The 27,835-nt window shown below is 32.3% G+C and overlaps 2 protein-coding genes across 4 annotated transcripts; one reads left to right on the top strand and one right to left on the bottom strand.

Moving 5' to 3' along the window:
• The first annotated feature begins 19 nt into the window (after positions 1 to 19).
• On the top strand, positions 20 to 23,648 carry LOC105219709 (GATA zinc finger domain-containing protein 14). Of its 2 annotated transcripts, none has more exons than XM_011196009.3 (4): positions 20 to 1,523; positions 20,237 to 20,440; positions 21,716 to 22,233; positions 22,626 to 23,648. In XM_011196009.3, exons 1-4 carry the CDS (start codon positions 1,476 to 1,478, stop codon positions 22,867 to 22,869), a joined length of 1,014 nt encoding a protein of 337 aa, XP_011194311.2. In that variant the 5' UTR covers positions 20 to 1,475; the 3' UTR covers positions 22,870 to 23,648. The 2 variants fall into 2 exon arrangements, with proteins under 2 accessions (XP_011194311.2, XP_011194319.2); XM_011196017.3 differs by lacking the exon at positions 20 to 1,523 and adding an exon at positions 19,061 to 19,585.
• A 424-nt stretch (positions 23,649 to 24,072) lies between these two features.
• LOC105220734 (TRAF3-interacting protein 1) lies at positions 24,073 to 27,816 on the bottom strand. Of its 2 annotated transcripts, XM_011197199.3 has the most exons (5): positions 27,359 to 27,809; positions 27,158 to 27,275; positions 25,279 to 26,864; positions 25,001 to 25,215; positions 24,073 to 24,944 (listed from the first exon to the last, which is right to left on the bottom strand). In XM_011197199.3, the coding sequence occupies exons 1-5, from the start codon at positions 27,488 to 27,490 to the stop codon at positions 24,797 to 24,799; spliced, it is 2,199 nt and encodes a 732-aa protein (XP_011195501.2). In that variant the 5' UTR covers positions 27,491 to 27,809; the 3' UTR covers positions 24,073 to 24,796. The 2 variants fall into 2 exon arrangements, with proteins under 2 accessions (XP_011195501.2, XP_054082585.1); XM_054226610.1 differs by having other exon boundaries at positions 25,001 to 26,864; positions 27,359 to 27,816.
• Between the last annotated feature and the right edge of the window lie 19 nt (positions 27,817 to 27,835).

The raw sequence follows: 27,835 nt of genomic DNA, 5'->3' as shown, positions 1-27,835 counted from the left end.
AAGTAAGTAGCCGTAGTCGTCAGCAGAAAGGCGCTTGAGTCGACAGCCGCTAGTCGTCAGTTGAGTAGAGTAGTCAGTCGGTATCAATCGCGAATCGGAGTTAGTTGTGCGCGCTACGAGCAAGATCGTCGAGACGAGACTCTTACTCCAAACACTTGATCACTCACTCACCAACTCACTGGTTAACCGCCTGTAAGCGTTTCAGTGCAGACACTGTACTCCCATCCATATACACAACAAGACACCTTTGCGTAGTTTGACGTTTCTGTCAGACAACTATTGAACAGACGGTCAAACGTGCAACTTGCTTCGATTCGTGGCGCGCAAGCCGGATTCCACCGGTCGGCAGACATTCTCACAGTGAACTTTTTGTTGAGTTTCAACAAAACAATACGCACCGGGAACGGCTATTTCGCATACAATAATAATAATAAGAATCGGCTTTTGTTGCCACGCGCACCGGTCGCTTGAAAATCAACACGCGTGCATTTGTATTTGTGAAATACAAAAACATAATACATACATACATACGTGTATACGGTAAAAGGCGAGGATCACTCGGTGCCAGAACAACAAATTAACCGTAAACGCTAAATCGTTAAGGTTCTCAAACGCTGCGTTTGGCAAACGAAAACATTTGTGCATAAAACCAAATCCAATTTGAAATCAAGTGTCGGTCAAGTGTTGAAAACACTTGAAATTATTAAAAGTCAAACTCATAAAATCAGTGTAAATAATTACACGCAGTGATTAGTGGAACGTGGTGTAGTGTGCATATACAAACTGTTTCGCCTAATACGTTGATTAGCGTCGCTGGGGACACTCGTTTGGCGCATTGTTTCACATTGCACATTGCACATTACACATTTTCCAATGAAACGGTGAATTCCACGTGAAGAATTGTAATTTGCAGCACGTCAACGGCGTTGAGTTCTCACAGACGTACACTAACGTTCGCGCCCCGCAGTGCGGTACACAAGCCATAACACGTCCGTAACAACCGTTAATTGTTAAAGTGCATGTCATTTACCTTTCAAATATCAAAAGCTTACGAATTAAACATACATAGCTTAACTGTGTGATTTACATTTGTTTTTGGGTTTTTTTGTGAAGCAACAAAAAAGAAAGAAACTAACTTTTGTGGTTAAGATTTGTGTTGGTTTTTACCAAAAGAAATTTAAACTGCACACAAATAAATATAAACAATAAGAAGGGAAAAATACAAGCCGTTATACTGTGTATATGCCATATATTATTATGTATTAACACACATGCGCACACATTTATAAATACTAAGTCAACACAAGAAGATCAGCTGCGAAAGTTTTTGCCGTGGCGTTGTCTGGTGTGAAGAAGTAAAATACGTACGAGCGTGACTCAGGTTCTTTCCCAAAGTTGATTGTTGGGTAGACAGCACATTTCCGCTTGCCATACGAAAGAGTAGAGATAGAAACCAACACAAAATCATATACAAAATGGATTATATTGTAAAAGCATATAAAGATTGGAAACTCCACTCTCAGGTAAGTGTCCCAAATGGCATTTACATATATACTATATAAATATATTTGCGTGTGGGTATATGAGTTAAGTTAAAACCAAAGAACCATTAGTGAAAGAGAGATAAGGAAATTAATAATTGTATAGCCCAACTGATTGATAGGAAAATCCGCATCTGCTGACGGACATACATACATACATACATATGTACATACTCGTACATATCTTATGAAATATTCAGCAATAAATTAACCAAATTTTATTGAATTTGTGTTTCGAATGAATGAATGCTACCTTCTACCCTTCGAATTATAAATATATGCAAAGTAAAAAAAACTCGAAATAAATTAAAAAAAAAATTAAATTAGAGAACTATTCAAACTGTATAACCGTGCCATAGGTGACTTTGCAGAAGGACTAAGCGTTGTAATCGGATTCAAAGTATAACCAATGTATGCCCATAGGACACCGCTCAGTATGTAGTATTATTTGATATTAAAAAAAACTTCCATAATATCCATCTGTTGATTTCTTCGATTAACAACAAGAGGCATACTTCAAATCAGAAAAAACCCCTATCAAACAACTAAGCTACGAGTGTGAGTTATAAACAATTTAAATAAATTTGCGCTCAATTATATCAATCATAATTCCCTGTAAAATGAATGAGTACACAAATTCATATTTATTTTACATTTATTACACAGAGAGAGAGCAAATGAGTGCAATGTAGAAATAAGAGCACAGCAAGTCTTTATCGGATTGTAAAGCTGCCGGATTACGTCCGAGCCGGATTAACGAGAACGCCGTGTACGAGTGTAGGGCACATGTTATGCGCTGAATGTTTGTATGAGCAAATAAAGTATTCCTTCTAGAGTCGCCAGTGTAAATATACATTTATATACAATGCAAATATATACTATAATATCCCTCTATCACGATTCAAGCAAACTGGTCCAGTTTTGTTTGTTTGGATTTCTGTGAGAGTTCGGTTTACCTCAGCGCTGAGGAGTACCGCACTCTACATATAACAGAGGCGGGTGTATGAACCTGTGTGCATATGTATGTAAATACAGTCTTATGGTAATGTGATCTGTTTGAAAATGTTTCGAATTACTTAACCTTTTTATGCATACATATGTAGACATATATGTATATTCATTAATATATATAATATATAGTATAACTTTTCGTCCGATTTAATGATTACATGCACCGAAAAAATCTCATTTGATCCATGCGTAATCAAATATTGAAATTTGTTTATCAAATTGTTTGATATTTGTTTGTTTTAGAGTCAAAAAATCGGTATGGACTCATTCAATTCATTAAGTGTTGAGCACGTACGATTCTGAAAGTGCTCGATTCTAAGAATAATCGTTAATACTCCACAAAATTTAACATTCCTTAAAGGGAATACAAAATAATATATGTACATATGTATGTAGGTCCAATTTGAGTTTTGATGATTCCAGAGAAGATTTTACTTTTCATTGTTTTTGTAAACAATATTTTTCCAAATCTCTTTAAAACCCCCAGAGTCATAATAAAATTCTTCTTATTATTTAATTAAAGAATAAATTTGTGTTTGGCAATTTCATATTAGTCGGAACACTATTCATACGTGTTCAAAAAATACCGGGAATTGTAAAATGCTAAATTTCACGGGTTTGGAGAGTCCAATTGTATATTTTTTATTAAGGTTAGACATGTTTTTATGAACTTGACGAAAATTCTCGTTATTTTTTGAACACACCTCATATGTATGCCAAAAAGTATCGATACCGCAGTACTCGCAATACAAATAGTTTGAAACCAGTTTAGAATTGATTCTCTCCAACAACCATTTATATTAGGTTAATGCATCGGTGTTATTAATAACCTTTTATGGTTAGGTACATTTATATATGTCTGATTATTGTTAAATATATATCTTTTATAGATGTGGTTGGAATTTGCTCGTAGTAATTTATCGACAACTATTGTCTAAGATATCAGCGCTGGTTGTAATATTTTTATTGGATTGGATTTTACAATCATTATTATTACTATTACGTCGTGCAACATGCATTGATTTGCATATGAATTGCTGTGTGAACTGTTCAAAATAATCGATAAATATATTAGTTTTTTCAAATACAATATATTGGAATTAAATATGTGTTTATTTAAGTAAATATTTAAATATATTACTCCGCACCTACATACATTCATATTTCTACATACTTAAGTGCCCACATAATTTGTGTCTTCAGCGAAAAACCAAATGAATTCCCCGAAGTCAAGGCTGCATTCAATTGTTTTCATTAAGAGCTTAAATTGTCATACTTGTAGTTCAACGTTACAGTTTGATGTGCTATATACATACATATATGCATTAGCATTGTTCAAGTTACATATGTATGCATGTGTATGAACACATGTTGCTTCACAACCTTCATTTCTAATGTTGAGTGCCTTCCACGCTGCGCATACTAAAAACAAAAGCGTTAAAATACATTTGACGGCGCAACAAGTGTGAAATAATTGATTTCATGCAATTTTGCATATTTAACTAAATACATAAAAACATATATACTCGTACATACTTACAAGCATATACTCGTATGCATTTACTGATATGACTTTAACTATGTAACTTTAAGTGAACAACTTTAGTTTCCCGTTAGGAAATTTGTTTGCGAAAGTATTGAGAACATAAATTGAGAATTTAAAGTTTAACCCTATTGAAATAATATTGGAGAAACTGAATTTTTTTATTCAAAACTAATAATGAGTTACAGTGGCTCACAAAAGTAGTCGGAAAATTAATTATATATAAAAAAGTTACTTCATCTTAGTACCATATTCTAAAACACCGTTTTCAGTTTTCTAAAAATAAATAATAAAAAAACAGATATTTTGGTATTTTATAATAGAACAATTGGAAAGGAAGTGATAAAGTTTCCATAACACTGTATTACTGGCGAATGTCACTATGAAAACAACCGTGTGTTTTCTACTGCTACAGAGAAAAGATTTTAAAGAGATGCTTACCAACGATGCACAATCGGAAACAATATATCATACAGCATTTTATTCGCCATTTTTCTTATACGAGTATTCTTTTGTTGTCCTTTGCACTCAAATCAACTCAATATTTAAGCATAAAGTAAAAGTAGTATTGAAAATTATATTGATTGATTAAAATCAGTACCTCAAAATCTGTGTATAAATTGTGTTCACTTTCTTTGTGTCTTCTCTCAATAACCCGTATGTTTGTGCACAAAGAAATTGAAGGTCAATTAACTGATAATGAATGGATGGTGTATACACAGAATTTATAGGTGAGCCCCTTTCATGTCAATGAAAATATTTTGCCGCTATTTGCAACACACAACAAAGATGGGATTGGGAATTCCTGGCGAAACTTAGATAATACACTACCTTTAATTACCTATATTAGCCGAACAAAGGACGTAATCAAAGTGAAGGCGCATATTATATAATAATTTTAAAATAATATACACTGTCAAACATATGTACAAGGTATACACGTGTAAATATGCGAGAATTTTAATTGCACTTTGTGCACTCCTACATATTTTCCTCGCGCAAAGCTGTTGTTTTGATTGATAATCAAATAAAGTGCTACAAAGGATTTGCGCTACTCCCACGACAATAAAAAAATCAAATGTGTTTATATACTTTTATGTGCGTACTCGTATATGTTGTAATTACACGTACAAAACTCGAATGAAACAATAAACGGTTGAATTTGAAAGAAAATAATTATAAATAAAGCAATTCAATAGATGCTTCGTAGATCCATATATATACATACTCATGTATGAGTATACTTTATACTCTAAATATGCACCAGTGTAGGTGTGTTAAAAAAATAACGGGAATTTTGTTCAAAAGTTCAATTGTAAATTTTTTTTATTTATTTTTGTAGCAACCGCTAAGGTTAGACTTGTTTTTAAGAGCTTGTCAATTTCAGTTAGTTAAAGCTCACATTTCGTGCTTGTTCGTGAATTCTTGGCCAAAAACAATACTGTAACAATGCCCCAGCCTCCATATTCGACAGGTTCTCTGTACCCATTTCCAAAAATAAAGAGAATCTTACATCGTTTTACAACGATTCATAGTTGAAATCGCTGAAATAACCAAAGGCAATCACATAAATCTAGTTTGAGAAATAAAGGGATACTATTTTAAAAGCAATAACATTAAAGTAGTCAAATGTATAAATAAAACGTAAATTCCCATTATTTTTCGAACACAACTCATATTCACGTTTGTCTTAATGTACACATGTCTCCAACTTTACCAGATTTGTTTGATTCTGAGTACCACAAAGAAACCTTGAGGCGTCAGTTGTTGCTTCTAAGCAAATTTTGCGGCTTAAATTGCTGACGTCTTTTTTACTAAGAGAAAATAAATAAAATAAAAAAAACCCAAATTAATAATAATAATAAAACATAAACGTAGACGTAGACGTAAGCGTAAACTAAAACTATTGTGCTGAAGTTTTGCAATTATCGCATTGTTTTATTTTGTTGGGGTTAAGGTTATGCTAGCGTGGAAATACGTATGTATGTATGTAGTTATGCATGTATGTGGCCATTATGAAACGCTGTGCTATCTCGAGATTCGAATTTAGATACTCGTATATACTTTATGCATCTGTTTGTAAGAAAATAAAATAAAATAAACTTCATTTATTATATGTATACATGAGCACGTACGTTTCTTGTGGCAGGTTTTCATAAAGCATACTATTTATTACATATTTATTTAAATACATATTTGCATGCATATAATATAAAATACTTATGTATATGCATAGCAGAATTTATAAAGATTTCTTTGGAAGAAGTTATACGAGTGGGCTCAATAAACTAACAGAAATGGAGAGTATCACTTGAAGTTCACACAAAAGAATATGGTACATGACTAATCAAAGAATTTAATTTAAAATACCGATCGTAGAACAAACACACAGTGTTTTATACTTCCTCGATCAGTGAAAAGTTTTCAATTACAAGTTTGTCAGCCATTAGAAAATAATATTACATACAAACGTATGATATAGTAAGAACACTGTAATTTAACATAAATAATTATTTAAGCAAATGCTATTGTATATTAGAAATAATTCCCGTGTTACCTCGAGCATTGTTCTTATAGAGATCCTTTTAAAGTTTCGCTTTAAAAGATCGATATTTTACGAACGGAATAGTCTTCCTTTGCATTTATTTTACAAATATTCAGTGCATAACAGTAACTGCAAAGCTAAAATATTGTAACCTGAAATATTATAAAAGTCAGTGAAAATGACCATGTGATCATGTTGTTTGGAATCTCTACTTTTTTGGATAACTCACATTACCATAAATGTTAATTAATATGCAATTAATATTGTTCTAAAGAAGCGAAGTAAATGTGACCCATCACGGTACCAATTTACGTATTGAAGCGTTAATACCAGTTTTCGATCGATTCAAATACAAATACATACATTTTTATAAAAAATAAAAAAAATTTAGCGGCTTATCATATTTTTGCTTGAAAACCGGATTTCGCTGGATATTTCTATGAAAATTAGTGTGTGTTGTACTAATTTTTATGGGTTTAACAGCAAAAAAATTTAGATAAATTTACCAAATTGCTAGCATAAGATAGCTCTTTCAAGATAACCTAATTGGTTTGAAATCTTGTACAAACCTTGAACTTCATTTTTAATATTTGGAGCATTTTAAAAGCGAATATATTCGAAAAATTCGGATTCTATAGGAAACAATAGTACAATCAATGGATATAAATCGAAGAAATCAAATTATCTGACGCTCACCGATCTATGTGTATTGTAATGTTTCATGACCATTCCGTTTAAATAAATACATTTTTCTTTAAATACACACACATATATTAATAATAATATTTAATTGACGAAATATGGCAAAAATCTTTATAATAATTTAATTGCTTAATTGATTATGTGCAAAAACAAAACAATAATAATAACTACAAATTTGCATTTAAACGTACAAATTACGTGCAATTAAGTTGAGATCACGTGATAAAAGAGTTGTAAATGCCACATTATTATTATAAAGACAATATTATATATTTAAAAAAGTTAAAGATTCTCAAGATAGAAGGTTAAATATACACCACTATTGCGAGTGTCGACTGGCAGTAGACTACTGAGCGACTCTATTCTACTGCCAGTCGATATTGTTTCAATGTATATAACCTAATACGATGACTCTAATACCTGAGACAAACATGTAGTATATCTATATTGTAGTATGCTTCAGAAACCATATGTGTATCACCGGTTTTCCGAATTTTGTTTGAAAGCAAATGGTGTTCCGTATTACAATAGAGTTCTAGAAACCATTGAAATTTTGTGGTGTTGTGAAATGTACTACAGTGGATTGCATTGAACACACCGAAAGCTTTAAGCTATTCTGTCACAATCATATGTTTTCTGACGTTTTGACATACAGAAAATAAATTAAATTCAAAATTAATTGAAATCAAAAAACAAAATTTGAAAAAAAAATTATGTGGAAAATATAGTTATAATATGTAATAATTATATAATATTGGACTATGATATTTTAAGATTGCTTGGAGTTGTAACTAAGTCAGGATCAATTTTCCCGCCTGTTATTCATAATTATATTTTGCTTGAATTTATTTGCATCAGCTGATGGATGTAAACATAGTACAATACTACATGTGTGTCACTATGCTGGTATATGGTTTCTTGAGATTTTATTGTAGTACACATCGTAGTACAGAAATCATATGTCTGTCTTAGGCATTATATTCAAAATTTCAAAAAAAAATTTCTAATATTGAAAATTTTAAAATCAATTGAATCTGAAATTTTAAAATATACGCAAATTTTATTGAATTGAAGTAGAACACTTGATTAAAACCAATTAAGAAAGGCCTTTGTACTGCTATAAATGAAACAATTCTGTTAGCTTCTTGAAAATTATCACTTTGTCAATTGCTTTTGCAATTATTAAAAATTATCACGTCTATTAACATGCAATATTTAATAAAATTATCAAGGTAATGTTACTAAATATATTTGATTTATTGCACTAGTCTCACACCTTCCGAAGTAAATTTAGAAATTATGGAAGTATAATTAAATTTCAATTCAAAGTAAAACGAAGAAAATAATACGCAAATCGATAATCGTTAGAAAATGTTTTCTAAATAAATGACTATATGAAATGAGAAAAAATGAGTCGCTAAAGTTAAAAGAAATCACATATCATATCATATCACATTCGTTTGATTTAATAACCCTATACTTCAGTTAATAAACCATATTGCTCATATGCCAGGTACGATAAAAATAAATTTCTCTGCTCGTAATTGATCATGAAGGAATACGAAGATATACTCTTATTGCTTCCAATATCAAGTATTTGAAAGAGTTCCGCTGCACCATATTAATTTAGCATATTTGAAAAAAAAAACGTATTCAATATAATTTAAATTACTACAACGGCGATAATCATGCTTTGTCACACGATTTCCACCAACAGCAGTTGCTGCATGATTGTACTATAAACTTTTATAAAAATAAACTATAAATTAATTAACAAACAGTGACGCTAATGAATTGTGTCAGCAACTGGAATATGCATATTTTAAATATTTCTACGTTTATTTCAATGAGTTTTATTTCTTAGAATCATTGAAATTTACGAGGTCCGCATTTCGCCGTTAACCGGGGGTATTTTTACTGAAGTTTCTTAGTCGTTTTTTCCCAATAGGAAGTAATGCCCATGAATGCATATTACGTAGTATATTAGTATGTTTCATATTTAGTATATTAGTATGTTTCAATAGTGAAAAGAAAATTCCCTTTATGTCGAAATAATTAATTGACGTTATAACTACAAAGTTGTTATTCTTTTCGGGAATTATCTGCCAAGGTTTTGCTACAAAATGGCCACCAAGTTCGTGACTTTCGACAATAAACGAAATTGCGATTTACATCTAAAGTTTAAATATTGTCACGTAAATAAATTAGCACATTCTTATCGATTTGGAGCGCCAAAGTCAAGTCAAAAGGTATTAAAAATCAATGTATCAATGCGCACATACTTGAACAAACAAATGATTATTTGTTAATATTTGAAAGCGATCCGTGTGACAGGGTCGCATTTCTGCAATGGTCTTAAATTCGACACAAGGAATTAATAATTTTGTTTATTTGCTAAATGCTATCACTGACACTGACACTACGTAATGCCCTGATTTTGAGTTCTTAATTGGAAAATTTATGGTCACGATGTACTAACGTTAAGTATGAATACACATGCACATACTTAAATATTTTATTTGATTTAGTACAGATCACAGCGGTGTGGAGGACATACATATGTACATATGAACATAGTTAAGACTGAGAGTCATGCACTACATAAATTACTTGTACAAACAGAAGTACATAGATACATTCTTTCGTAAGCAAATACATACATTTATCTAGTCATCTACGTATGTATGATTGTTGGTTAGTACGCAGGTGTATAAATATTTGTATAGCTAAACGACATCAAGTTAATATCAATTCATTTGTATGGAAATATGTATATGCATACGCCTGTATTTATGTATGTATGTATGCATGTATATAAGTCAGTTTGTCCATTTACTATCTCTTGGCGCGCGGTATCACTGCAAAACAAAGGGTATTAACTATTGTACCTATTGATACCGAACTGGTTTTACTCGAGTTTATACACTAATGTAGTATGTGTACATAATACAAATACATACAAACATACATACATATGTACATTCATATACAATATTACTAAAAGATACTAATAATTTATGATTCATGCCATATATGATAATGGCGGCACATCAACGCATGTGTTTGTTCTAGAGCTTTAGTGTGTATTAAAACAAAGTATCAGTTTATAAATAAATACCTTTGTTGTTGTTTGTGTTTGTGTTGCATAAATGCAAACAAAATTTGCACGGTTGCAATTGCACTCATTTCAAGTTACTTAAGCAAAGAGCACATGCAGCTACATAAATAAAAAGGATACTGCAAGGAGGAAATCTTTTCTAATCACCAATTTCAAATTTCGTTTAAATTCTCGGCATTTTATTGATTTTTATTGCCAATATTAATTACTAATTATTTTGCAGTCGTAAAAGTAACGAAATTCTCATGCACAACATGAAACAAGTCAATTTAATTGTAGTGCATATAAACAAAGATTAGCTTTATTAACCCGTTGAAAAGTCGCGTATAAAAATGTTTGAAACTTTAGATCATACTACCGTATAATTAAACACACATAGGTCGTACATCCATACGAAAGCCATATAACAGTCTATATACGAGTACACATATAGATATAGATTATGGCGCGTGTACTTCATACGTATGTGGTTCCAGATCTCGGTGTTTTGATGGTTTCGTGGTATCCTACCAAAAACAAGTACACGAAACAGCGTGCTTAAAAGACAATTAAGCGGCGTATTTGTGCTACATATACACACGCACAAACTTATGTACGCTCATATACTGTTATCAACAGGTGCCATAATTGTACCGCAATTGCAGCGGAAGTTATCGTCGCTGTTGATGTGTTGATAATTAATCTAATGATTAAGGCATAATAATAATGTGGTTAACACCATGAATTGCGTATGTGAATTACCCCTTTTTATGACCTTCTTGTTATTCTTTTATAATCCGCGCTCTTTCAATTATAAGCACTGTAGACAAAGCGTCAGTTCTTGATGTAAATAAATTTTTAATTTACGTTATCTACGTATGCAGATGTGCCTTCTTTATGTATCATAATTTTAATCACCGCCAGATACTACAAAAAAATATAAATATTAGTAAGAGTATTATATAAAAAAATGTTAAGTGGCAACTATAATGATCTAATTGTAATTGAAAAATTTCCTTACTTATTCCAATTTATTATTATAGAATCGAATTAATGCTAAATTTAGTATATGAAAACTAAAACATTTTCAAAAATTATTAATTAGATCCAAGCGATTGCGTGAGTTTGTTTCGATTTGTTATGGCGATTCTTATCGAAGATAAATTTGAAAAAAGGAAGTCTAATATGTATACATATTTACATACATAAGCATTTAAGTGGCAAGTTTCAAGTGGTGGGCTTTGGCCATAAAGCTTTTTTTAGATCCAAGCACTAAAGCACTTTTGAGTGCATACCTTTCAGACGTTGACGGCAGCACATTCTCAATTACAATTGCGACATATTTCCCCGTTTCGTCACTCCACTGTGCACATTGTCATTTACAAATATTCTATCCTGATATATCGTTCACATAATAACTTTGGTTAAGTAATTAATGAACTTGATATCTCCGCGAATATGTAAACAATTCAATATATTTTGATGGATTCTTTTTTCCCCTGGTCTTTTTTTTTTTTTGGTCTTTGTTTTGATTACACCCAAACACATGTGTAGAGAAGGTGTCAAAAAGCATATACTCGCTCGTGGGAACGTGACATTTTAAGATTAATAACAAAACAATGCGGTGTACCTGATTATGGGTGGTTTAATAAATTTCACTTAAGTATAAATAATTACTGCAATATGCCACGATGAGTGATTGCCAATCCGATTATATACAAAAATACATATATATGTGGCCAGTGGTAAGTTAAGCAAAACAAATTAAAAGCAGAAAAAATTTGAAATTCAAATATTAATTTTAGTGCAGTCGCAGTGGAAATCGCACGAGTGTAGATATGTGGCACACAGTATTAACTTAAACATATTGTAGTATATCGCAGATGTGTGCATTTCGCATACGTAGAGACGTCGTGAGTCGCATGATGACAATTATTTTCGATTGGAAAAGTAATTTACAACAATGAAATGCTTTTAGACAACACAAAATTGTTTAATAACTAATTAACGAAAATTTCGCCTCCAGCAACCACAGCAACAAAAAAGCTTGCTAAAATCACAAACGCATACAACGTACTTACATGCACACTTTCATACATGTATAAGTATGTATGTATGTACACATATAGTGATCTAAACAAATTTTGTATTTTTTGTTTATAAACTTCAAAAAATTATTAAGTTATTTGGTGAAAGAAAAAAAAATTGAAAAAACGATATTCACTCGTCATCGCCATCACCGCCATCACGTGGGTTTCTTTTAATTAACACTCCTCTCGACCCCTTTCCTATGCAGTACACATTTTATGTTCTGTTTTGTAGCTTATTTCTTTTATTGTTTCGCTACTAAAACAAATGATCTTAGAGAAACGCTCGGTAAATATTAATTTTAATGCAAACACCGATAACGTGAATATAAACATCTGCATGTCCATATGTATATAGTTTATACGTACATATGTAAGTATATGGACTAATTTATATCACCTATTTCTCAACTGGAACCTAACAAGTTTCACCATTATATTACTTTTCTTCTATATTTAATGCTTGTAGACCCCATCAATTCGACAGCTATTTCCCATTCTTAACATTCATACATTATACTTTGTGAGACCCTCCCATTTTAAACGTTAGTCTCTAATTTTTTTTAAGTAATATATGGTATATGTACATTTGTATGAGATTTCAATTTTTCAATAATAAAATATTGAATTTTATTTATAAGTTCGTCGCTTCCAACCATTAAGAGCGGAATTCGAACATACGTATGTATGTACATGAACATGGACTACGGATATGATTTCTGTTCTGTTGCTAAACAATTTCTGTTTCTGTTTCTGTTATGGGTGAAATTGTGTATATAACAGTACAGTAAAAACACAAAATTGCAATTTGTAACATAAAATAATATTTTCCGCTAAATTGCCTTATAAAGGGTAACTGGATTGCAAGTTATGTTGAAATTATAATTTAATTTAAAACAATTAAAAAAATATTAATTATCAAATAATTAAGAAAATAAATTCATTCCCTTATTTTTATTAAAAATACTTCCTAAAATACACATACACTAATTTCGTATTAAAATATAATACTATTTTCTCTAACGTATACTACATCAACCCTAGCCTTCTAATCAGAAATAATTCAGATAAGAAAACGATAGTTGGCAACGCGTTTGCTTAGAGAAGACAGCAGAGAATGTAAAATATAGAGAAGGTTCACGGCGGGCTAGTTGGCCACACTAATTTGCTTTTCGAAGGGGTACTCGTTTCTATAAGGAAGTTTCACCACAGAATTCTATAAGGAAGTTTCACCACTGTTTAACATCAGAGGGCTAGAAAATAGCAGAATTAAGCGTTTGCAGTGTTAAATGAGAAAAATTGTGTTAATTTCTATGTTAGGAAATGTACACTTACATATTTGCCTATATACAATGCGCATATGACTTTTTTGCATATAATTTATAGATATTTTGTTGATAATTGATATGAGGGCACATGCGCACATACATATGTAATTCTTTACAATATACAAAAAACTAAATTACTTTATATTCTTATTTAAATGTAACATAATAATACTACCTTTATTTACTTTAGTCATTAAAATGTCATATATTATCATACATACATATGTATGTAAATTATTACAAAATGATAAACGTACGTTCGTAGTTACATACATATGTGCACATGTAAACAAAAGAACCATTCGAATTGTGTCTATATGTCAATTTGTCAACATTCAATATATGTATGTATGTATGTAAATAAATATGTGTACTCATGCCTTCATATAAGATCTTCGTTGCCACGGACAACGACGAATGGCCGTAGCTTATGATTTTTTTGTGTTCATGTCAAAGAGCTGTAAGGAATGTGGAGCGTACGCAGGCAAAGAGGCCCAGATGTCCAACATAAAATGTCTTTAAGTTTTATGCCGTGTTTCTTTAAAAGATCAATAGTAATTATTCTAAACATGATTTAATATGTTGGCAGATATTAAAATGCATTTAATTATATAGATAACCAATTAATACTTCAAAATTTGTACATACATATTAAGCGCAAATATTATTACGGCGGGATCACTTGAAGCGGCCCTGTAAAACTCGATGTGTCGAAAAAGTGATGGCCGCCTGCGCAATGCCAAAGCGACGCAACATTGTGTTGTTGGTAGAAAATCGGCTTGTCGTAAATATGTATGGATATGTATGAGCATGCAAACATATCGACATAAATTTTTGCCAGCCAAAGAATTTTTGTTGAAAAATATTTAAAATCGACTCAAGGGCTATGTTGCCATTTTTGTACCTAAGTTTTTGTGATGTTGCAAATTTTCCTTCTGGATGGAACATTAGAAAAATCTTCAATTTATGATTTTTGTCATCGTCGCGAAAAGACGTTTGTGGACATGCGTATGCGCGGGGAGATTTGTATGGCGTTGCTTTTATGAATGAAGCAACTTTGCCAAGTGAATGTGCGCTTGCGTTCATGAATGAAAATGTTTTTGTTGTATTTATTACAAAATTTGGCTTCGTTGATTGGCTGCCATATTGACTTGTGATGCTGCTTATGCGTTTGAGGCGCTCGTTGTTTTTGTAGAACAATGCTTTTGATTTTTTGTGATGGTTGGCAGATTTACGTGCACGCATATGCAAATGTAAGTTTGTGTGTTTGTTCAGTGACATACAAACATATGTATGTAAAGGGTGATTTTTTAAGAGCTTGATAACTTTTTTTAAAAAAAAAAACGCATAAAATTTGCAAAATCTCATCGGTTCTTTATTTGAAACGTTAGATTGGTTCATGACATTTACTTTTTGAAGATAATTTCATTTAAATGTTGACCGCGGCTGCGTCTTAGGTGGTCCATTCGGAAAGTCCAATTTTGGGCAACTTTTTCGAGCATTTCGGCCGGAATAGCCCGAATTTCTTCGGAAATGTTGTCTTCCAAAGCTGGAATAGTTGCTGGCTTATTTCTGTAGACTTTAGACTTGACGTAGCCCCACAAAAAATAGTCTAAAGGCGTTAAATCGCATGATCTTGGTGGCCAACTTACGGGTCCATTTCTTGAGATGAATTGTTCTCCGAAGTTTTCCCTCAAAATGGCCATAGAATCGCGAGCTGTGTGGCATGTAGCGCCATCTTGTTGAAACCACATGTCAACCAAGTTCAGTTCTTCCATTTTTGGCAACAAAAAGTTTGTTAGCATCGAACGATAGCGATCGCCATTCACCGTAACGTTGCGTCCAACAGCATCTTTGAAAAAATACGGTCCAATGATTCCACCAGCGTACAAACCACACCAAACAGTGCATTTTTCGGGATGCATGGGCAGTTCTTGAACGGCTTCTGGTTGCTCTTCACCCCAAATGCGGCAATTTTGCTTATTTACGTAGCCATTCAACCAGAAATGAGCCTCATCGCTGAACAAAATTTGTCGATAAAAAAGCGGATTTCACATTTCGAACCGAACACTGATTTTGGTAATAAAATTCAATGATTTGCAAGCGTTGCTCGTTAGTAAGTCTATTCATGATGAAATGTCAAAGCATACTGAGCATCTTTCTCTTTGACACCATGTCTGAAATCCCACGTGATCTGTCAAATACTAATGCATGAAAATCCTAACCTCAAAAAAATCACCCGTTATATGCATACAGAGAAATGCGCGCACATGTGACATGACCTTCACTGATAAGTGATAATGATACTATTCGAATTTTTGAAGACATATCTACATATGTATGTACACACGTAAATGCTTATGTATATAGATATACATATGTATATGCAAGTTTAAGTTACGAAATATGTAGTTCATTTTAGTGTTATACGAAATGTATTTAGTAAATATAAAAATATAAAACATATTTTTATGAAAGTATGTACATACATATGTATATTATTATACAATATGACATAAATATGTGGGTCCGTTTGAATATTTTTTTTACAAATATACCTCTGAAATCGCATAATGTTTTCAATTGTGGATGCATTCATAAGTATCCGCAAAACGAATTTCATGTCAGTTGTATGTACATATGTATATAGTAAGCATATAAATGCATCAACATATAAACAAAGAGCCTAACATGCGTCAATAATAGAAATGTAAACCTCTGAGCATATTTTTCAATTAATACTCAGCTCTGTTACGAGGCACTGTTAATATTTCTCCTTCCGAGCCAGCCGTGGTGAAACTCGCTTATAGGATTTTGTTAGTTTTTGACAATTCACACGCTGGTCCGCAATTGAACCTTCTCTATATTTTACATTCTCTGGAGAAGGTTCACGGCGGGCTAGTTGGCCACACTAATTTGCTTTTCGAAGGGGTACTCGCAGAGAATGTAAAATATAGAGAAGGTTCAATTGCGGACCAGCGTGTGAATTGTCAAAAACTAACAAAATCCTATAAGCGAGTTTCACCACGGCTGGCTCGGAAGGAGAAATATTAACAGTGCCTCGTAACAGAGCTGAGTATTAATTGAAAAATATGCTCAGAGGTTTACATTTCTATTATTGACGCATGTTAGGCTCTTTGTTTATATGTTGATGCATTTATATGCTTACTATATACATATGTACATACAACTGACATGAAATTCGTTTTGCGGATACTTATGAATGCATCCACAATTGAAAACATTATGCGATTTCAGAGGTATATTTGTAAAAAAGATATTCAAACGGACCCACATATTTATGTCATATTGTATAATAATATACATATGTATGTACATACTTTCATAAAAATATGTTTTATATTTTTATATTTACTAAATACATTTCGTATAACACTAAAATGAACTACATATTTCGTAACTTAAACTTGCATATACATATGTATATCTATATACATAAGCATTTACGTGTGTACATACATATGTAGATATGTCTTCAAAAATTCGAATAGTATCATTATCACTTATCAGTGAAGGTCATGTCACATGTGCGCGCATTTCTCTGTATGCATATACATACATATGTTTGTATGTCACTGAACAAACACACAAACTTACATTTGCATATGCGTGCACGTAAATCTGCCAACCATCACAAAAAATCAAAAGCATTGTTCTACAAAAACAACGAGCGCAAGTCAATATGGCAGCCAATCAACGAAGCCAAATTTTGTAATAAATACAACAAAAACATTTTCATTCATGAACGCAAGCGCACATTCACTTGGCAAAGTTGCTTCATTCATAAAAGCAACGCCATACACATCTCCCCGCGCATACGCATGTCCACAAACGTCTTTTCGCGACGATGCCAAAAATCATAAATTGAAGATTTTTCTAATGTTCCATCCAGAAGGAAAATTTGCAACATCACAAAAACCTAGGTACAAAAATGGCAACATAGCCCTTGAGTCGATTTTAAATATTTTTCAACAAAAATTCTTTGGCTGGCAAAAATTTATGTCGATATGTTTGCATGCTCATACATATCCATACATATTTACGACAAGCCGATTTTCTACCAACAACACAATGTTGCGTCGCTTTGGCATTGCGCAGGCGGCCATCACTTTTTCGACACATCGAGTTTTACAGGGCCGCTTCAAGTGATCCCGCCGTAATAATATTTGCGCTTAATATGTATGTACAAATTTTGAAGTATTAATTGGTTATCTATATAATTAAATGCATTTTAATATCTGCCAACATATTAAATCATGTTTAGAATAATTACTATTGATCTTTTAAAGAAACAAGGCATAAAACTTAAAGACATTTTATGTTGGACATCTGGGCCTCTTTGCCTGCGTACGCTCCACATTCCTTACAGCTCTTTGACATGAACACAAAAAAATCATAAGCTACGGCCATTCGTCGTTGTCCGTGGCAACGAAGATCTTATATGAAGGCATGAGTACACATATTTATTTACATACATACATACATATATTGAATGTTGACAAATTGACATATAGACACAATTCGAATGGTTCTTTTGTTTACATGTGCACATATGTATGTAACTACGAACGTACGTTTATCATTTTGTAATAATTTACATACATATGTATGTATGATAATATATGACATTTTAATGACTAAAGTAAATAAAGGTAGTATTATTATGTTACATTTAAATAAGAATATAAAGTAATTTAGTTTTTTGTATATTGTAAAGAATTACATATGTATGTGCGCATGTGCTCTCATATCAATTATCAACAAAATATCTATAAATTATATGCAAAAAAGTCATATGCGCATTGTATATAGGCAAATATGTAAGTGTACATTTCCTAACATAGAAATTAACACAATTTTTCTCATTTAACACTGCAAACGCTCAATTCTGCCATTTTCTAGCCCTCTGATGTTAAACAGTGGTGAAACTTCCTTATAGAATTCTGTGGTGAAACTTCCTTATAGAAACGAGTACCCCTTCGAAAAGCAAATTAGTGTGGCCAACTAGCCCGCCGTGAACCTTCTCTATATTTTACATTCTCTGATTTTACATTCTCTGATTGATGTTAGCGCAATTTTGAGCGACATCTGTTGTACATCAACTGCATGTAAATAACAAATCGCTATTGGCAAGTCAGCGCACAGCGATGCAGCAGAGAACGTAAAATGTTTTTGTTTGGAAACTGAATTGACTTATTATTTACTTATTGTTATTATTTTAACAATAAGAATTTTATATGCGTGTTAATTTTTGTGAAAATATAAGATATTTTAGATCAACACTAGAAACTTTGGTCTTTAGGCTGCTGTTATTTGTATACATTGATTTGACGTTCTCTGGCGTAGTGAAAATCAGCTGTGTGTATTTAATTTGTGCGTACTTCGGAGTGGCTAACAAAAATTTTACCCGTATAACTTCGTATAACTTTATCTCATATATCAGCTTTAATTTTATTACTTAACCACTTCTCCACTTCACTACAAGTTCAGTCCTCGTTGAAAATTTGCGCAATCAAAAATAAGCTCCCACGTTTGCATCGAATTGTGTGTTTTTGTAATTGCTGCATACAACATATTTTTGAACAAAAAATGAAAAATTGATCAAACGCTTGGTTGATTTTATGATTGCTAATGCAGCAGTGATCGGTGCATAATAAAGTGAAACAACTTCAGCGCTTAACCTCGGACCAGTTTGGAACTTACATAGAAGGTATGAGGTGGGGTGAACTTCTGCTAATATGCAGAGGAACATTGTAAAAATCGTAAAACGACCATTTATATGTGAGTGTATTGATTTGCTAATAGTATTTTTAGTTTGGGTACTTTACATCAAAAAATTATGCAGCTAAATTAAAACCACAACAATTTCATGTGACTACATATCCAAGTGTCTTTGCACTGATAAACATATTGATTGCTTGAATTATGAAATTTACAAGTAGCTGTGTTGTTTTGATTTGTATGTGCTGTATATAGGTATTACTGGTGCAAATTAGAAAGTTCGCTTTTGGCCATGGTATGTCTGACGGTATTGCAGACAAGATGTTTAACTTATTGGCAATGCAAATTTCGTCATATATCCAATTTGGCAAGACATGCATGGTAAAAGTTTCTGCATCTTGGAGTATCAAAATGACTATAGATCATATGTTATAATTCATGAAATTGGTAATATAAAAGTAATTAATTAAGGTTTGAGTTTAAGAAAAGATTAAATGTTAAAAAAAGCTGTAGGAAGTAGCTGTAGCTTGGAATATTTATAAATATTAGTTAACATTTATTATTTATTACTAAAGTATTTATTTGAAAATTATAATTTCTTTATTTATAAATTGTAACCACTTATCTTTTGCCCTTTTAGTTCCATGAGATCGTGCCCGATATGGATGATGCCGATTACATGATGTTTAACGAGAAGCAATCAATCCGCGAATCTGCGCGTTCACTAAAAAAATATGGTAGCACTTGCTGTAATCATAGCTTAAGGAACAACGAGACGCTGATACGACATGACGTGGACAAGACAGACACACTGCAGGGCATTGCGCTAAAATATGGATGTTCGGTATGTTTTTTAAACAAATTAGGAGCTTCATTTTCATTAAATATCATTTCGTTCTATTATATAAAGCGTACTTATGTATATATGCACACGCATTGGTTTAGCATTTAATTATCGATTAAACTTTATTTGGCCTTTAAGTCAGCTATACACATATATATGTATGTATGTATATTGGTGCTTCAAAAAATTTAAATTTGAACTCGGTTATTAATAACTATTAGCAAATCAGTAAGCACGCAAATTTACACACTAAGATTTTTATAACATTCTGTTGAAACATATGACAAATCAAAAAAGCATATCAATACGAGTTCCCTTAAATTCAATTTATTTTTAAATAAGTGGTAAATCCAGTTGTGACCAATGTTTTATTTGGTCACTGTGCAATTGTCGTGAATTTTTTATTCTCAGAACCAGTCCAGCAAACGACAAGAAGTATAACCATTAAAAAATTTAATATGAATATTGCTGCATATTTCAGTTTTTAATGGAATTTCATGCATTGTATGATTTAGTAGGTTTGTCCATACCTAAAATTTATGTAACTTATGATAAAATATACATAAATGGTTTATGTATAGAATAAATCTGCTCTTAACAACGCGATAACATAGTTAGATAAGATAAGATTTTATAAAACTATGTTTACTTATTTGCTTTCATATCATAATAGATCTGCAGTAATTTCTCTTTTAATTAAACAATACGTGAATGTTTCCAAATGTGTTTTCATAAGTATATTTGTTTTAATACAATGTAAATGAAGTAGTTTCTTATCAGAATTTTACACACATGTAAGACACATACATACATACATCTATGTAAATAAAAGATGTCATATTTGTAAGTGTAAATAGAGGAATTAAGTGATTACTTCAACTATTTTGTTTGTTTTCTTCTAACTTTCATACAAATATCTAAGGGTATGGCTTAAATATCGCATTTTTTTTTGCCATTTACTGTAATTATTTTAATTCTGGTTAATTTTATATTCAACATAGATATAGGTTTTTTTTCCAAATATTTAATGCGCTCAAATATATCGAACGCTATCTAGTCATCAATCATCGTCTTCAAATTCGTATATGTACAAAATCATTAACGTATAATAACTTCATAAAGTCAACTGCCTCAAATAACTTTCAATCAATCATTACACTTTTTGTTTCTTGTAAATCATATTATTAAAGGCTTCATTATTTTAAATCTCTTTATAATTGATATAAATTTCTAATAAGCTGAGTAATCAATCGCTTTTAATTTTTCAATTGACAGACGGAGCAGATACGACGCGCCAATCGACTCTTCGCCTCAGACAGTCTATTCTTGCGGCAATTCCTGTTGATACCAGTGGATAAATCGTCACCGTATTATCCCAAAGCAGATGAAAATAATCCTTTAGAAATAAGTGAAAACAACACTATACTGCAAAATAATATAAATACACAGAATAATGTGAATTCTGTAAATGCAACAAATACGGGCAACACAACAGCTGATCCACTTGGCGTATTCGCAGCGCCAACCAGTTGTACGGACTCAGCAAATAATCCACGTCCATCCACATTGCCTACACGTCCATACTCAATTGCCGGTGAATTATTAGTGCAAAACAGCGACGATGATGTCATGTTAAACAATCACAGCAGCAGCAGTAATAAGCAGAGCAAATCACTTGACTCTGTGGTGGCTATGACGCCGGAGGAGGAAAATCGCAAATGCATAAACGAGTTTTTGAGCAAAATCGATTCAACCATCTCGGAGTCAAGAAAATATGTTGAGAAATCCAAAGAGTAAGTTTCGTAATCAGTATATATTTGTGTTGAGGCTAGTATGTGGAGGTGGAAGCTTATTTATTTTGCTTAACTATTGGATAACTGTGGATGCCAGCACAAACTTTGTTTATTACCAATGTGATGTGTTCCTAAAAGTATGCTATATAGCTGCTTATAGTTTTTCAAAAAATAACGCTTTGTAGTTTAATTGGACAGATATTGTCTAATATGATAAGTCTAATAATCAAATAAAACAAGAAAGGAAATTGCGAGAGTATAAAATGTTCGGTCGCACCCTAACTTAGCCTTTCCTTACTTGTTAATTATTTATTAGTATATGCTATGTTTTATATAATTTTTTAAAATTAATTTTAAAATTTCTATATGAATGTATTAATTGTCAATTACAGAATGATTACTAGCCAGAGTGACATTAATCTGTTTGCTACCACCGATTTTGTGCAGCACAGACGTAACAATCACTTGAATAACTCTTACAAGGCGAATCGGCAAAATCAATCAAACCACCAACGGCACAGCTCTTCAGGCAGCACATCGGACACGGCGCAGCTATTGAACACCACGCAAACGCGACACGTGCAAAAGTCATTGAAGCGACTGGAGAAACAGCAGGATGAATTCTTCGAATTGTAGCACACCTGCAAGCAACACAACACATCTCTGCGATCCACTGAATGTCCCTTATAGAAATTTTAATATTAGTTTTAATGGAATCTAAAATATACTATATATTGTAATGATAATGTGAATAATTACGGCAGCAAAAATTAACATAGCAATGTATCCTTATTACTAAGAGTAAAACGCAAATATTTTATACTATATACACATACAAATAGTAGGTTGGAAATTTGTTGAAAATTATGCTGAAATATTTTATTTAATATAAATGACAGAAGAAGTATAACTAAAAATACAAAAGTATAGGCCAATGTGCAAAGCAAATGTGAAATTTTTAAAATAGTTTGCTGACAATTTGAAAATAATAGAAATGTATGCACTATTTTCTTATTTGTATAGAAATGAAAATGTAATAACCAATCGAACGTTTTCGCATTTACTCACACACACATGTACATTTGTACACACAACTGATGTTACTTAATGCACTTGTATGCCAACACACACAGCCCTGGGCAGTTAAACAACAGACACTCTGTGGAATTATGATAAAAATAGTAAACATATGAATAATATAAAAATTTTAATTTGATTAAGTTTTAAACATTTGTACTGCGTGAAGATTGAAGATTTACATAGTTAAAGCTACACATCTTATTATAAATAAGTTGAAACTCTTTTAAAGTATGTATACAATATATGTATGTAAATATGTATTTGTGCATGCAATCTACTGACATATATGTATATATAAAATATTTATGAATTATACATTTTTATTTCGTATTTGGTATTTATGATTATATTTGGTTAACATATACACAACTTTTTTTTGGTTTTTAAAAATTTTGGCTTCATTTTCGTTTGGAGCTTAACGTTTTTCTATTCATTTTTCCCCGTTCAGCTGTACTGAGCGGTTGAGTATTATAAAAATATGAAATTTTAATTGAAAAAAAAAATGAATTAAATGTCTTTTATTTTTTATTTTTAACTGCTAAAATCTTCAAAAGGTTGAATGACCGCAATATGATAAGAACGCTGCATGAACCTGATCGCCGATTGCGATATCTATTTAAAACGGTACTTTTTATTGCTCTGCTAGATTTCATATTCATTTTACGTTTAAAAAAATATTTTTTCATTTCTCTTTACTATAAACGTATTGATGCAGTTTGGTGAAAAATAATGTGAAATCTACAAACGTACCTTAAATCCTACGAAGTCTACGTAAAAATGCAAAAAAATTTAATTAGTATGAAGCATACTTTTAGACAGCGTTTATGGTTCAATTGGCTTTAAATGGACATAAAATAGTGTCTGGAAGAAAATTTTCAAATTTATGTTGAATTACCGAGGGTAAAAATTAAAAGGCAAATTGAAAAAAAAAAGTACGTAAAACTGTAATTACATATACATATGCATGTATATTAATATATATATTTAATTGTAACATTCCACTATCGTCCATTTGTATGATCTCTGTTATTGAGGTTAAGTTAAAAAGTTTATAATATTGCTTTAGGACCTTCTATTGTTAAACGAATATGGCTTGCATGGTTCCTTGACTTGTACCTTGATTATATAAAATGATTTGGAATTCAAGTTTGTAGTTAGAAAACAGATTTAACAACACGCTATTATAATTCGAGCAGCTTATGGCAATTTATTAACAAAATAAAACCGGCGTAATAAACACAAAATATATTTATGAAATAAAAATTAATAATTCTAATTTATTTACACGACGGGAAAAGGTTTGTTAAAATATTACCGTTTTGCGCTTAATAAACATCAACAAACAAATATCAAAAGAACAAGCTGATAAAAGTGAATTGTTGACGACGGTTTTACTAGCCTTAGACTTATTTTCTTGAACTCCGTTCCAACATAAAATATATTATTTATTAGCTAAACAAATGTACGTATATTTTCACATTTTTTATTGTTCTCCAAGCATTTTTAATATTTTCTCGGAGTTTTGCAATATTTTCGTGCGACTTGCATCGATCATTTCCATAAACTCCTTGATGTTTGCTTCAATTTGTACAAGTTGCTCTTTCATCGGCTCCGTAGCAGACTCAGTGAGGCTATAAACACAATAGATTACCATTACAGATTATACTTGATACACCCAGATTAGTACCTTTTCTCGCGCCTAAGTTCATTGGCCACTTGGGTGTACGTGTCGCGCCACATGGTAAGTTCCAATTGCATGGCATCAATATCTTCTGGTATGAAATCCATTAGTTTGCCAAATGGGTTCACCGACTTCGTTAAATTTTGTATGATATCACGCAGACTATTCATTTGGCGCGCCGAGCTTTGACGGACAGCTGAATTGTTGGCCAGTTCCATATCCTGAAATTGAATAATATTTCTATTATAATTATTGCTGTAGAAGATTGTGATCTTGTATATTACCTTCTCATTTTTGCCCATGGAGCTATTAACATTTTGTTGTTGCATAAATTCCTTTTGCGTCTCGAGTATCTGTTGCACTAGATGTCCCTGTTGTTCTAAATTATTTCCCAGATCGGTGTCAGCGACGCGCGGCACGTCTGCCGCGGCTTCCGCAATATTGACAGTATTCGCATCCTCAATCACAACTAAATTTTCCCCATCATCGTCTAAATCGCCGAAAGCTTCTAATTTGACGTTGATACCGGACAATTTCACTTGATCGTTGGGCTGCAAAACAATCTCTATGTTGCGATCGCGTCTGCGTGGCGCACCGGGTCTTGCTGAGGCGGGTCGTGCACTCGGTGGACGCAATGAAGTTCGTGGCCGATTAGTAGTGTTATTGGTGCTACTGTCACGAGAGTTTTCGCGTGTAAATGTTGACTCGCGTCGCACTTCTGTCGGTAAGGGTTGCGGTGGGGTGGGTGTCACAGTAGGTGTTTGTGTGGGACTTTGCTTTTGTATGGTTTTTGTTGTTTGTGATTGTGTGACTGATTTTTGTACAGGTTCGTCTTCCTGCTTTTTTCTTGCGTTTGCTTGAAATGCTTCATCAAGTGCTTTCTTTAAAATATCCGCCTCCAAAATTCCATTATCATTATTCTTATCATTTTTAGATTCTGTTAATGAGGCTTTATGGTCTTCGCGTGTCGTTAGTTTGGCGCTTGAACGTCGACTCTTTCCAGATGTTCTTTTAGGTCCGGCCGAAGATTTACGACTTTCCACATTTGATCCATTCATAGTCTCTGTATTTATATCTAAAATTAAATTACTGCTCCCAATATCAATGGGTGTGTCCATTATCACTGAACCCATACCCATTGTGGAATTACTCTCGAATGAATTTTTAGAAGTCATTTTATCCGGCTCATAAACTTTACTGTCACGTCGCTGATTTTCATTGGTAGCCATTTGGTTTGGTTGTGTAGATCCTCTATCCACTATTGGTCCAAACCCTATTGAATCGTGTTTTTGTTCATCTGTAGGCTCGTTGCTTTTCAAATTGTCACTTTCGTTTTCAACAGATGCTTTATTTTTTATAGGCGAAGGACTTTTGGCTTTAGTCTCAGTTTTATGTTTTGAGATCGTGGATTTTTCAACGTCCTTTCCATTCTTGTGCCTTTTATCTTTAGGCACTTCTTTCATAACTTTACTGGACTTACTTTTATCTCTATTTTCCGTAGATTTGGGTAGTGGTTCTGTAGTTCTTTTAGCAGGTTTTTCAGTTTTGGTCGAAAGCGAGATATTCTTAGTAACTTTTTTTACATCCTTCGCTTTTGTTTCCTTTGGTTTAACTTCTTTGTCTTTGGATTTTTCGTTTGTCTTATCCTTTATCTTTTGCTCAACAGGCTTAACTTGAGGCTTTGACTTTGTCGAACTCGTTGTCTTCGGAGCTGCTTTGCCGTTTAGAACCTCTTCGACAGCAATTTTCCAATCTAATTTTTTTTCTATCACCTCCCCCATTAGTTGTAATAATTCATTGGTCTTTTCTGGTTCTTGACCTGCCACTATTTTTGAGGTGCGTACAGTAAGAGACTTCTTCGTTGTAAACTCTGTGGATAACGGAAAGCTAATTAGACCTCTTTTAAATATTACATATTTCTTCTATAGTTCATAAATGAGATTATATGTCTAAACAGTTGTTGTTGTAGCGGCATAAAATATTCTCCAAATAATTTTGACGAATTCTGCCGATTTGACAGTCCTTGGTCGGATAAAAATCATGGTCCGTTCCGGTTACGTAGAACTGACTGTCGTGGGAAGGGTCGATAAGGTGAATAGACGTATTGCCTTGGGACTTTTACATACATACATACTTATTAGCATCACTTAAATCTTTACTTACTTATTACATCAATCATTTTCTGCAAAAACCTCATCTTATCATCACGATCCTTGATATTATCAGAATTTAGCTCCTCGGCCGTGTACAAACCCACAAAACAACCTGTTTCTTTAATGACCTAAAAATACATATATAAAATTAGGTCAGCCTCACACACACACTCACAGGAGGAATGAGCTTTGAACAACTCGCACAACTCACAGCATTAAAGACATCATGCAGAAATCGAAATGGTGGTTTTGTTAGTAACTTTTCCGTTAAGGGTGGCTTCTTCACATATTTCCCCAATGTTTGTTGGGTTAGTTTTATCACAGATACGTCTAGTTCACTCATTGCTCTTAAATAGTCTGCTGTTATTATATTTATATTGAATACAACTTTTTAGGTAAAAACACTTCCGACGTAATTTATTTAAACATTTTTCCCGAAATGTATTGTGATTCACAGCTGAGTATGTTCTGAATTTTCATTTGTTGTTTTGATGAATTCAACATGCAGGCATGTGAACGTCCAACTTTAGTTATGGACTTTTGTTGACTTGGTAACGAGGAAATGTGCATATACGTACGTACGTACATACATACAAACATATGTATGTAGTTGTTGTCAATAGGCTACAGCATTGTTTAAAAATCAGCCAATACATTTCATTAAATAAAATTATAGTTTCTATAATAT

Source organism: Zeugodacus cucurbitae, chromosome 2 (assembly GCF_028554725.1).
Source record: "Zeugodacus cucurbitae isolate PBARC_wt_2022May chromosome 2, idZeuCucr1.2, whole genome shotgun sequence".
NCBI lineage: Eukaryota > Metazoa > Arthropoda > Insecta > Diptera > Tephritidae > Zeugodacus > Zeugodacus cucurbitae.
This window is presented reverse-complemented; position numbering and strand designations above follow the sequence as displayed.